The sequence below is a fragment of the Bombina bombina genome, chromosome 1, assembly GCF_027579735.1.
Source record: "Bombina bombina isolate aBomBom1 chromosome 1, aBomBom1.pri, whole genome shotgun sequence".
Lineage (NCBI taxonomy): Eukaryota > Metazoa > Chordata > Amphibia > Anura > Bombinatoridae > Bombina > Bombina bombina.
Window position 1 is genome coordinate 1,195,529,047 of NC_069499.1, and position 12,773 is coordinate 1,195,541,819.

A 12,773-nucleotide genomic window follows, 5' to 3' on the forward strand; every position below is an offset into this window, starting at 1 on the left:
TTTAATACTCCATAATTGTTTAATTTAGTAGTCTGCCTTCAGGAGCTCTGTAGTGGTACGTCTTGTTAGCTCGGTAGTCGGCTCCGCCGATGAAACTTTTTTTTAAATTGTTTGCTGTCTTAGTCACAAAAGAAAATGTTGGGGTTTCATATCCCTGTGGGAGTGTGACTATATTATTGTGTTTGTCAGTATGTCTGAGAATGAATGAGACAAGAAAGATGGAAAACTATTTTTGAATTTAGTTTTTAGCTTAGGTTTTTGTGGAAGTTAGGAAGCAACACCTGTGAAGGACACTGCTATATTTATCACATCAATATCAGGTCTATACTCACTGAACATAGAGCTTGAGTACATTACCTGCAGATATATACATTTGTAAAAGCATTATTAACACTTGCAGTTGTCCTTTGTTGAATCTAGTGTCAGGATACAAATTAAATTCACAATTAGTTTTTACTCAGATACTCTAAAGTAAAATAGCACTAGGTAAAGACTACTGTGGTTTTCTAGACCAAGCAATGCCATGTCTGTATTTTCAGTATGTAGGGTAGCCCAAAAACTACAGTAAGTAAACTGCATGACTATACATTTTCTCATTTCTCTGTGTGTTTCTTCTGATTTCTGTATGTTCCTCTCATCTCTTTTATATACAGGCGGGTTACTAACCTCTCTTCCTGTTAGGTGTGGTTAGTCCTGTCTCTCTATACACGTGTTACTCTGTATGTGTTTATCACTGCTGTTTTGTGTGTGTTTGCGCTATTCTTCACAGTATCTACATATAGATGTTTCTCTTACTGTTGTTTGTGAGCACCTTTGACAGCATTCCATATGTATATGTGTCTTTGTATGTGTGTTTCCCTCTGTATGCATTTAACTGATGTCTTTTTAACTGTATCTCATCCTCTGCTTTGTCTGAATATGTATGTAAACCACTACTGTCTGTGTAAGTGCTTGTCCCTCACACGTAAGAATGTGTCTCTGTCACCTTGATCATGACAACACAATAAGCAGAAGATAATTAAGTATTGCTGAGTTAATAAGAAACCGCATGAAGAAGGGTAGAGTAGACCCCTCTCCCTTTAGTTTTTGATCTTTCTGATAGGATAAATCTGTTTTTCTTGGAGCTCCCCTCCTATTTCTCTGACTACTAAATGGATTTTCTTCAGCTCTGACATTCTGGTCCTTTAGAGCAGTTTTTGCAGTTGTCTGTGTGCTCTCTTGTAGACAAAGTTTAAATTTTGATATTCACCAGAACATAATGCACTCCTTATAATAATTCCCCCTGCATTGGTACTGGCCTAGTGGTAAGATATCAGCTCATCCTCCATGTGCTGTTAAAACGAGAGTTACTGTTAAATCCCGTTCTTCATATTCTGGCTGACAATAAAACCTCCTGTGGTTTGAGGTTTTCTTTTAGTCTGGTTCTCACCCCTTCTCTTCCATCATCCCCTTTACTTAGCTAAGCAATAAAACTAGAGAGATTTATGTCATGTACGTAAAGATAGAGATTTAACAGTAAGCACGGAAGCCTCATTGGGTAAACTTGTTTCATCGTCTTTGCCGTTTCAGTCTCTTCTTGAGGAACAATAATTCCAAATACAGGATACGGTTGAGCACTGCACATGCACAAAGCAGACCGCCATGTAGGGCCCCAGCCACACCACTGGAGAATACGTCCTGTCCTAATGGGGAGAAACACAAATAGGCAGTAATCAGTACAGTCATGTTGTTATCCATACGTGACAGTGCTGCCCGCCACTGTCCAACTGTCAAAGCATGCTGGGCACTGTCAAAAATTCTCTTGCACTAAACATCAGTTGTCAATACAGACATAAAACCGATCTTAACAGCCACGAAATATCAATGTAACGGTAAAGTAGATTTTCACTTTAAGAACACAAATTCCTGAAGGTTTCAATATGGATTTATAACTTTTTTCTTTCAGCAAGAACACGTGACATTGTAGAAGGGAGATAATGTCATTGGATGTAGATGCATTTTACTCAAGAAAAAAAACATCATTGATAGTTACAGTTATTCTATTACACAAATATGTGCGTATATGTAAGACAACATAATTTATGCTTACCTGATAAATTTATTTCTCTTGTAGTGTGTTCAGTCCACGGGTCATCCATTACTTATGGGATATATTCTCCTTCCCAACAGGAAGTTGCAAGAGGATCACCCAAGCAGAGCTGCTATATAGCTCCTCCCCTCACATGTCATATCCAGTCATTCGACCGAAACAAGACGAGAAAGGAGAAACTATAGGGTGCAGTGGTGACTGGAGTTATAATTTAAAATTTAGAACCTGCCTCAAAAAAGACAGGGCGGGCCGTGGACTGAACACACTACAAGAGAAATACATTTATCAGGTAAGCATAAATTATGTTTTCTCTTGTTAAATGTGTTCAGTCCACGGGTCATCCATTACTTATGGGATACCAATACCAAAGCTAAAGTACACGGATGAAGTACGCAGGACTACCTTGTCTGAATGAAAGATCAGATAAGGGGAATCACAATGTAAGGCAGATAACTCAGAGACTCTTCGAGCCGAGGAAATAGCCATCAAAAACAGAACTTTCCAAGATAAAAGTTTAATATCAATGGAATGAAGGGGTTCAAACGGAACACCCTGAAGAACTTTAAGAACCAAGTTTAAGCTCCAAGGAGGAGCAACAGTTTTAAACACAGGCTTAATTCTAGCCAAAGCCTGACAAAAGGCCTGGACGTCTGGATTCTCTGCCAGACGCTTGTGTAAAAGAATAGACAGAGCAGAAATCTGTCACTTTAGTGAACTAGCGGATAAGCCCTTTTCTAAACCCTCTTGTAGAAAGGACAATATCCTAGGAATCCTAACCTTACTCCATGAGTAACTCTTGGATTCACACCAAAATAAATATTTACGCCATATCTTATGGTAAATTTTTCTGGTAACAGGTTTCCGAGCCTGTATCAATGTATCAATAACCGAATCAGAAAACCCACGCTTTGATAGAATCAAGTGTTCAATTTCCAAGCAGTCAGCCTCAGAGAAATTAGGTTTGGATGGTTGAAAGGACCCTGAATTAGAAGGTCCTGCCTCAGGGGTAGAGACCATGGTGGACAGGACGACATGTCCACTAGGTCTGCATACCAGGTCCTGCGTGGCCACGCAGGCGCTATCAGAATCACCGATGCTCTCTCCTGTTTGATCCTGGCAATCAGTCGAGGTAGCAACGGAAAAGGTGGAAACACATAAGCTATGTTGAAAACCCAAGGGGCTGCTAGTGCATCTACCAGCACCGCTCCCGGGTCCCTGGACCTGGATCCGTAACAAGGAAGCTTGGCGTTCTGGCGAGATGCCATGAGATCCAGATCCGGTTTGCCCCAACGACGAATCAGTTGAGCAAATACCTCCGGGTGAAGTTCCCACTCCCCCGGATGAAAAGTCTGGCGACTTAGAAAATCCGCCTCCCAGTTCTCCACGCCTGGGATGTAGATCGCTGACAGGTGGCAAGAGTGAGACTCTGCCCAGCGAATTATCTTCGAGACTTCCAACATCGCTAGGGAACTCCTGGTTCCCCCTTGATGATTGATGTAAGCCACAGTCGTGATGTTGTCCGACTGAAATCTGATGAACCTCAGTGTTGCTAACTGAGGCCAAGCTAGAAGAGCATTGAATATTGCTCTTAATTCTAGAATGTTTATTGGGAGGAGTTTCTCCTCCTGAGTCCACGATCCCTGAGCCTTCAGGGAATTCCAGACTGCTCCCCAGCCTAGTAGGCTGGCATCTGTTGTTACAATCGTCCAATCTGGTCTGCGAAAGGTCATTCCTTTGGACAGATGAACCCGTGACAACCACCAGAGAAGAGAATCTCTGGTCTCCTGGACCAGATTTAGCAAAGGGGACAGATCTGAGTAATCCCCGTTCCATTGACTTAGCTTGCATAGTTGCAGCGGTCTGAGATGCAGGCGCGCAAATGGCACTATGTCCATTAAGCCGATTACTTCCATGCACTGAGCTACTGATGGGCTTGGAATGGAGTGAAGGACACGGCAAGCATTGAGAATCTTTGATAACCTGGACTCCGTCAGGTAAATCTTCATCTCTACAGAATCTATAAGCGTCCCTAGAAAAGGAACCCTTGTGAGTGGTAACAGAGAACTCTTTTCCACGTTCACTTTCCATCCATGCGACCTCAGAAATGCTAGAACTATCTCTGTATGAGACTTTGCATTTTGAAAACTTGACGCTTGTATCAGAATGTCGTCTAGGTACGGAGCCACCGCTATGCCTCGTGGTCTTAGTACCGCCAGAAGTGAGCCCAGAACCTTTGTAAAAATTCTCGGGGCCGTAGCTAACCCGAAGGGAAGAGCTACAAACTGGTAATGCCTGTCTAGAAAGGCAAACCTTAGGTACCGATAATGATGTTTGTGAATCGGTATGTGAAGGTAGGCATCCTTTAAGTCCACTGTGGTCATATATTGACCCTCTTGGATCATGGGTAGGATGGTCCGAATGGTTTCCATCTTGAACGATGGAACCCTTAGGAATTTGTTTAAGATCTTTAAGTCTAAGATTGGTCTGAAGGTTCCCTCTTTTTTGGGAACCACAAACAGATTTGAGTAAAACCCTTGCCCTTGTTCCGTTCGCGGAACTGGGTGGATCACTCCCATCACTAAGAGGTCTTGTACACATTGTAGAAATGCATCTTTCTTTAATAGGTTTGTTGATAACCTTGACAGATGAAACCTCCCTTGTGGAGGAGAAGTTTTGAAATCCAGAAGGTATCCCTGAGATATAATCTCCAACGTCCAGGGATCCTGTACATCTCTCGCCCCAAGCCTGGACGAAGAGAGAAAGTCTGCCCCCCACTAGATCCGTCTCCGGAAAGGGGGCCCTGTCTTCATGCTGTCTTAGGGGCTGAAGTAGGCTTTCTGGCCTGCTTGCCCTTGTTCCATGACTGGTTGCCTTTCCAACCCTGTCTGTAACGAGCAGTAGTTCCTTCCTGTTTTGGAGTGGAGGAAGTTGATGCTGCTCCTGCCTTGAAATTACGAAAGGCACGAAAATTAGACTGTTTGGCCTTTGCTTTGGCCCTGTCCTGAGGAAGGGTGTGGCCCTTACCTCCAGTAATGTCAGCAATAATTTCCTTCAAGCCGGGCCCGAATAAGGTCTGCCCTTTGAAAGGAATGTTCAGTAGTTTAGACTTAGAAGTTACATCTGCTGACCAGGATTTAAGCCATAGCGCTCTGCGCGCCTGTATGGTGAATCCAGAATTCTTAGCCGTAAGTTTGGTTAAATGCACTACGGCATCCGAAACAAACGCATTAGCCAGCTTAAGGGTTCTAAGCTTGCTCAAAGTCTCATCCAATGGTGCTGTGCGAATCGCCTCTTCCAGAGACTCAAACCAGAATGCCGCTGCAGCAGTGACAGGCGCAATGCATGCAAGAGGCTGTAATATAAAACCTTGTTGAACAAACATTTTCTTAAGGTAACCCTCTAATTTTTTATCCATTGGATCTGAGAAAGCACAGCTATCCTCCACCGGGATAGTGGTACGCTTGGCTAAAGTAGAAACTGCTCCCTCCACCTTAGGGACCGTCTGCCATAAGTCTCATGTGGTGGCGTCTATAGGGAACATTTTTCTAAATATCGGAGGAGGGGAAAAAGGCACACCGGGTCTATCCCACTCCTTGCTAATAATCTCTGTAAGCCTTTTTGGTATAGGAAAAACGTCAGTACACACCGGTACCGCATAGTATTTATCCAGCCTACATAATTTCTCTGGGATTGCCACCGTGTCACAATCATTCAGAGCCGCTAACACCTCCCCTAGCAACACGCGGAGGTTCTCAAGCTTAAATTTAAAATTTGAAATTTCCGAATCCGGTCTCCCCGAATCAGAACCGTCACCCACAGAATGAAGCTCTCCGTCCTCATGTTCTGCAAATTGTGACGCAGTATCAGACATGGCTCTCGTGTCATCCGCGCGCTCTGTCCTTAACCCAGAGCTGTCGCGCTTGCCTCTTAACCCGGGCATATTGTATAATACTTCTTTCATAACATTAGCCACATCATGTAAAGTGATTTGTAAGGGCCTTGATGTACTTGGCGCCTCAATCTCACGCACCTCTCGAGCGGGAGACGAAGGTACTGACACGTGAGGAGAGTTAGACGGCATAACTTCCCCCTCGTTGTCTGGTGATAATTTCTTTATCGGTACAGATTGACTTTTATTCAAAGTAATATCAATACAATTGGTACACATATTTCTATTGGGCTCCACATCGGCTTTTGAACATAATGAACAAGCAGATTCCTCTGTATCAGACATGTTTAAACAGACTAGCAATGAAGCTAGCAAGCTTGGAAATTACTTTCAATAAGTTTACAAGCAATATAAAAAACGCTGCAGCACTTTTAAAACACAGTTGAATAACAAAGAACTAATTCAGTTATAGTCAACAATTCTTAACGGTAAATGTATTAATTAGCAGAGGATTGCACCCATTAGCAAAAGGATGATTAACCCCTCAATACCCAAAAACGGATATCAATTAAGATTTAACGCTTTTTATCACAGTCAAATACACTGTCACAGGTCTGCTGTGACTGATTACCTCCCTCAAAAACGAATTTTGAAGACCCCTGAGCTCTCTAGAGACGTCCTGGATCAAGGAGGAAGAAGCAGGAAGACTGTGCTAGAATTTTAACTGCGCAACAAGGCGCTAAAAAAAGGCCCCTCCCACTCATATTACAACAGTGGGAGACCTGATGTAACGGTTTCTATGCAGAAAAATACCTTAGCCATGTGGAAAAAAATCATGCCCAAAAGGATTTATCACCAAAGTACCTCACAAAACAAATAACATGTCAGTAAACGTTTTAAAAACAAACTTCTTTAATGTCATGCAAAGTTATCTTTAAGCCTGCTACCAGTCGCTTCCACTGCAGATAAGGCTTAAGCATTATTTCAGTATTAACAGTATTTTCTCAGTCAAATTCTAGTCCCTAGAAAATAACTCGACTGCGCATACATTTATCAGCCTGATACCAGTCGCTACTACTGCATTTAAGGCTGTACTTACATCATATGGGTAACGGCAGTTATTGTACTGCACATACCTCATTTGCGGGGGACGCCGCATGCTATTCCCATTTTCTGAAGTTACCCCACTCCTCAGAATGTCGAGAACAGCCAGTGGATCTTAGTTACGCCTGCTAAGATCATAGAAAACGCAGGGAGATTCTTCTTCCAAATACTGCCTGAGATAGAAAAAACAGCACACTCCGGTGCCATTTAAAATAACAAACTTTTGATTGAAGAATAATTAAGTAAAAACTCCAACTCCTCTCGCGACCTCCTTCTTTGTTGAGGGTTGCAAGAGAATGACTGGATATGACATGTGAGGGGAGGAGCTATATAGCAGCTCTGCTTGGGTGATCCTCTTGCAACTTCCTGTTGGGAAGGAGAATATATCCCATAAGTAATGGATGACCTGTGGACTGAACACACTTAACAAGAGAAAATATTGTTTTGTAAAAGGACATAGTCAGTACTTGTGTTGCTCACAGTGGCCTAGATTTAAAAAAACCTATAAGTGAAACCAATTTTGCGGAAAAAAAACCTGAGTTCCAAGTTAAAGGGACAGTAAAGTCAAACTTAAAAGGGATATGAAATCCATTTTTTTTAATTTCATGATTTAGATAGAGCATGCAATTTTAAGCAACTTTCTAATTTACTCCCAGTATGCATTTTTCTTCATTCTCTTGGTATCTTTATTTGAAAAAGCAAGAATGTTAGCTAAGGAGCCAGCCCATTTTTTGTTCAGCACTCTGGGTAGTACTTGCTGATTGGTGGCTACATTTAGCTCAGGAGTGTGTATGTGTCTTTAGACATCTGGCATCTGTGTTTGCAACATTGTTTATAGCAGTGTTATACATAGTTGCGAACACTGCTGCGAAAGACTGCTAAGGACACGTGCATGTTCCTGAGCTCCTATCAGCCTTCCTAGCTTTACTCTTCAAAGGAGTGTGCATAGCTTATTTCACAGGCTGTAAGAATGTTTGAGGTCCAAGATGGCAGCCCCCAGTACAAAGAGGCGGAGCTTCACTATCTTGAACCTTTCATGATTCAGATAGAGAATACAATTTAAAAAAAGTTTTCAGTTTACTTCTATTATTAAATTAGCTTAATTCTCACATTATTCTTTGTTGAAGAGATATCTAGATAGGTAGCGTGCACTGCCTGGAGCATTACATGATAGGAAATAGTGCTGCCATCTAGTGCTCTTGCTTATGTATAACATTGCTGCAAAACTGCTGCCATATAGTGCTGCTGGCATGTGCACAATCCTGAACTTACCTTTGTGCTTTTCAACAAACGATAACAAAAAACTAAGAAATTTTGATAATGGAAGTAAATTAGAAAGTTGTTTAAACCTATATCTTCCTATATCTGAATCAAGACAGAACATTTTGAGTTTTATGTCCCTTTAAGCTATTTAAACAGGAGAATGGATTTGAAAAGAACGGCAGGAGCCGGATGAAATGCAATAACATAGAGAGTAGTAACCATTCTAGGGTAGTGGTACCCAGCAGTTTAATGTCCCTTTAAGTTTGACTGAACAGTACCTTTAAGATCCATTAGAAATCAATGGGCTGCATCTATCTTAACAATTTACTCCTTAGCACATAGAACAAGGATACAGACATCATGAAATCCCATCAAAATGTTACAGAACAAACAAAACCTTTCTATAAAACAGTCTGCTCTAACATAAGCAAAAATTAAATCTTGAAAACAGGTGAAGAGAGATTAAAGAAAAATTAAAATATAACAACCTTGTCGGTTTTGAAGAAGATAAGATTAATAAATCTTTATGAATTCCACATGCTGGGCAGACATACAGGTAAAAATCCTGACCATTCCCCTGCAACGCCCATGGCCGGCCCCTAGAGGCACCTTCCTTTCTATCAGGTGTTTCTACTTTACAAGAACAAAGACGTGAAATTCCCATAAATCTTTTACAAGTGATGTGTTTGTAATTATTGTTTTTCCATGTGTGAGATATCATGTATTGGGCTCCGCACACAACTATAGATGTTAAAATGAATGTAAATTTAGATGATAAAGTGCCCGGTTTTTAAAAATCCGATTAAAAACAGGGGTACTTTAATTCATCAAAATTTACATTTCACTCGTGTTGTGAAAATACTTACCTTTTAATTTTGACAGCCGCTGCATCGCTTCCCCCGCACGTCGCAAAGCCTCTTCCCGGGTCTAAAATGAGGAATCCGGCTTCCTCCAGTCACAGCGTTGAATCAGACACTGATTCCCCTGGGGGGGGGGGGGGGAAGCCGTGATTGGAGGATGACCGATCCATAATTTCTGATATAGGAAGAGGCTTTGCGACGACCGGGGGAATCGCTGGAGCGGCTGTCAAAATTAAAAAGGTAAGTATTTTCACAACACGAGTAAAATGTAAATTTTGATGAATTAAAATGCTGCCATTCTGTCCCTGATTACTCTGCTGTAGTTGATTACTATTCCTGCACAGGCTTCCCTTAGCTTAGCAATAACATAGTATTTGCCTCACACTACTCCCTAAAAAGTAGCAGACCTACTCAACAGAGGGTCCTGGTGCCATCTTATTTTTGCCCCCCACAGGTAACTTAGTATTAAGGTATTAATAATATTCCTGCTGCTCAGTAAAATTGTATTGAGAATAGACCTGCAAACAATACTAATAAAAGGTTCCGCTGCCTTAGAATTGTACAGATTCTGCGCATGCCAATGTATAGACTGGTTGCTATGGACACCCTCAGCACCTGGCCCTGGTGCCATCACACCTGCTGCACCAATAGTAGCTCCGCCCCTGTCCTGACAAATTTGTGTAGGCCATTAAGGCAAATTGTCATAGAATGTTAGTTCAGGTTACAAAGACAATTTGTCAGGACGTAGTACTAGGAGTGTAAGCTTTAGCAGCAAACTTACTGTTTAGACTAGTTTGTTGCAGAGGTAACCATGTGCAGGAATAATAATCAGCCAGATCAATGCTATAGGTTACAGGGGGGTGGGGCATCTTTTTTTTGTGTCCCTACAGAAAACTGTTTCCTTCTTTACTGTATGCACAGCTAGTATTATTATAGTCAGTTATGCCTAGCTCCTGGGTAGAAGGCTCTATATATGTATTACAGATGGATAGGGAGCAGAAAATAGTGGGGAAGGAACAATATAGTATTAATACACAGTTCAAAACAGGAAATAAAAACAGGCAATTTCCCTCTTCTTCAAGTCATTCATTTTTTAATATTGTATTTTGTTTTTACTAAAGTGTCCCTTTACGGAAGGAGGAAAAGGTTATATATTTAATAAAAAAATAACGAATGTTTATTGTATTTTGTTTTTACTAAAGTGTCCCTTTACGGAAGGAGGGAAAGGTTATATATTTAATAAAAAAATAACGAATGTTTATGTATTTTTCATAAAACAAACGTAGATTTAGGGAGAATAAGTATACATTGAGTGATGTTCTTTTACGTTCATAAAATCCCTTAACAATAAAGAAGCTGGTGGAAAATAAACAATTGGGCTAATGTGGATTTATGGTACATTTTTGCTCTCTTCTTTTTCCAGCTCCCCTTTTTTCACCCCTGTTCCTTTTTTTGCTTTGTTGTATGCATAAATGTTTAAGGTTGTGCTTTCAATTTATATATGGCACTCAGTTTTACATTGTAAAGATTGATACTTTAAAGGGATATGAAACCCAAAATGTTTCTTTCGTGTAGTGTGTACAAAATAATAAAAAAAAAAACTTTCCAATGTACTTATTTTATCAAATTTAATTTATCTCGGGTAGGGAGGCTCAGGAGCGTGTACATATCTGGAGCATTATATGGCAGCAGTTTTGCAAAACGTCTGCAATATAGGTCTCTGGACAAGTGCATGCTACCTACCTAGGTATTCTCTTCAACAAAGAATACCATGAAAATTAAGTAATTTGATTATACAAGTAAATTGGAAACTTTTTTTTTAAATTGTATTTTCTATAGGAGGCATGAAAAAAGATTGGGCTTCATGTCCCTTTAATATGCAGAGAGGTAGCTGCTTTAATATAGTTAAAGGAAGATCCATAACATAGTTAATCCAATAGGTGGGCAAATGTAGAATATTTAAGAAATGTTCGAGTTAAATGTTCTCTGATCTCTGAATAAAGCACTAACATAGTAACCCTGTGTCATTATAATATTAAGATAGCTCCATGCCTCCTGCCAATAAAGCCCTGATAAGCCCGTCAGTGCCACCTGTACCCTACTTCTCTTACCTGTTAGGTAGAGACCTGGTACAACACTCTGTGCTCTCATCCTGATGATAATCTCACTCTGGTATCGATTGCAGTTCTGTTCTGCTCCATACATAGAGCCCTTAGGTGACCGTAAGTAATATTCATTACTTAGTGGGGTAGCTGCCTCCATATATTCAACCTGTTTGTGGAAAGACACCAAGGTAAACCCAATGTCTATGCAAATATAGCTACATTCTTATTATTGTTATAATGTATTTGTAATGATCTGCTATATTCTGTAGTGCTGGGGGCAGCCAATGAAACACAATGGTAAATACAAATATGTAAGCTTCTCTAAATAGGTGGATTTTTCAAAGACAGCTTAAAGCTATTTAAGGTGGTAGATAATGTCTTGATGGAGCAGGGTTGACATTTTTAGAGAGTAGGACCAGTAGGGGAGAAATCTGCATGACAGGAGAGGGAAGTAGCAATTTATGGGAGCGAAACGTCATTAGCCTCGAGGTTATAAAAAGTGCAATTCAGAAACCATTTGGTGATAAGTGAGGAAGTTTAGTTGGGCAGGAAAGAACTGGCATTTTTTAGCCCAGGGGACAAGTACAATTCAGTGGCTCAGGTAAAGCAACCCACCTCTTTTTAAATGTTATATTTAATATTATATGAAAAATAAACTGATTAACGGACACTGCACTGACAATGATTCTACCGACAGCGACCTGGGGGGCAATTGCCCCCCTGCCCCCCAGCCCAGTCCACAACTGGTGTGAGGTTTATGAGAGGTTTATAGATTGGGATTAATATTTTGGACTGGATTCTAAAGCATAAACTGTAGTTGTTGGTATAATTTGCATGAATGTGGAGTTGAGCGATGATGTATTTGTTAGCAAAAAACATAAAATGGGGTCCTTCAAGGCCCTATTCCCATAATTAGAACCTGGGTGCTGATTAAACTTATTTTAATCAAAAGAGAGGGACCCCCACAAATAATGCATACTTTAAATCTCTCTTAATGATTATGGTCTGTCTGTTTTGATTAAAATAAACACATCCCTTTGTGCATCACAGCAACTTATCCTCTCTTATACTGATATATTGGGAATACAAGCTAGGTAGGCATTGTTCTTAAGAGACCTGAGTTCAGAGAAGACTTATTGTGGGGATCCAGGGGGATTATGTATGATACAAGCTATGTGAGTGCTTGTTTGTGGGCTAAAAAAATGTGACAGGTGACCGTTTCTGTTATGCTTTGCTGATTTCATTTTTATATTAAATTCAATAAACTATAGTGCTATCTAGCAAGAAATCCCTTTTCTAACTTGCATATAGGTGGATGAACATCTCTGTTCGTCTCAGAAGTCAGACTATTCTTTAATGGCAAATAACCCATCCAAAAAGATATATGGAATTTTTATATTAAATATCCATTTTTGTATAATTAACAAGTTGTATTAGCTTGGAATTTTCCCTTGCTATGTCAC

At 40.5% G+C, this 12,773-nt stretch overlaps 1 protein-coding gene across 1 annotated transcript in view; it reads right to left on the reverse strand.

Annotated features, from left to right (window-relative positions):
• Positions 1 to 1,533: 1,533 nt before the first annotated feature.
• The window catches only part of LOC128641882 (all-trans-retinol 13,14-reductase), a 43,279-nt gene continuing 32,039 nt past the window's right edge, over positions 1,534 to 12,773 (reverse strand). The window contains exons 10-11 of the mRNA XM_053694450.1: positions 11,317 to 11,476; positions 1,534 to 1,682 (exon numbers count right to left, since the gene is read on the reverse strand). Of these exons, the coding sequence (XP_053550425.1) occupies positions 1,549 to 1,682; positions 11,317 to 11,476 (294 nt within the window). The 3' untranslated portion in view covers positions 1,534 to 1,548. The remainder of the gene's footprint in view (positions 1,683 to 11,316; positions 11,477 to 12,773) is intronic.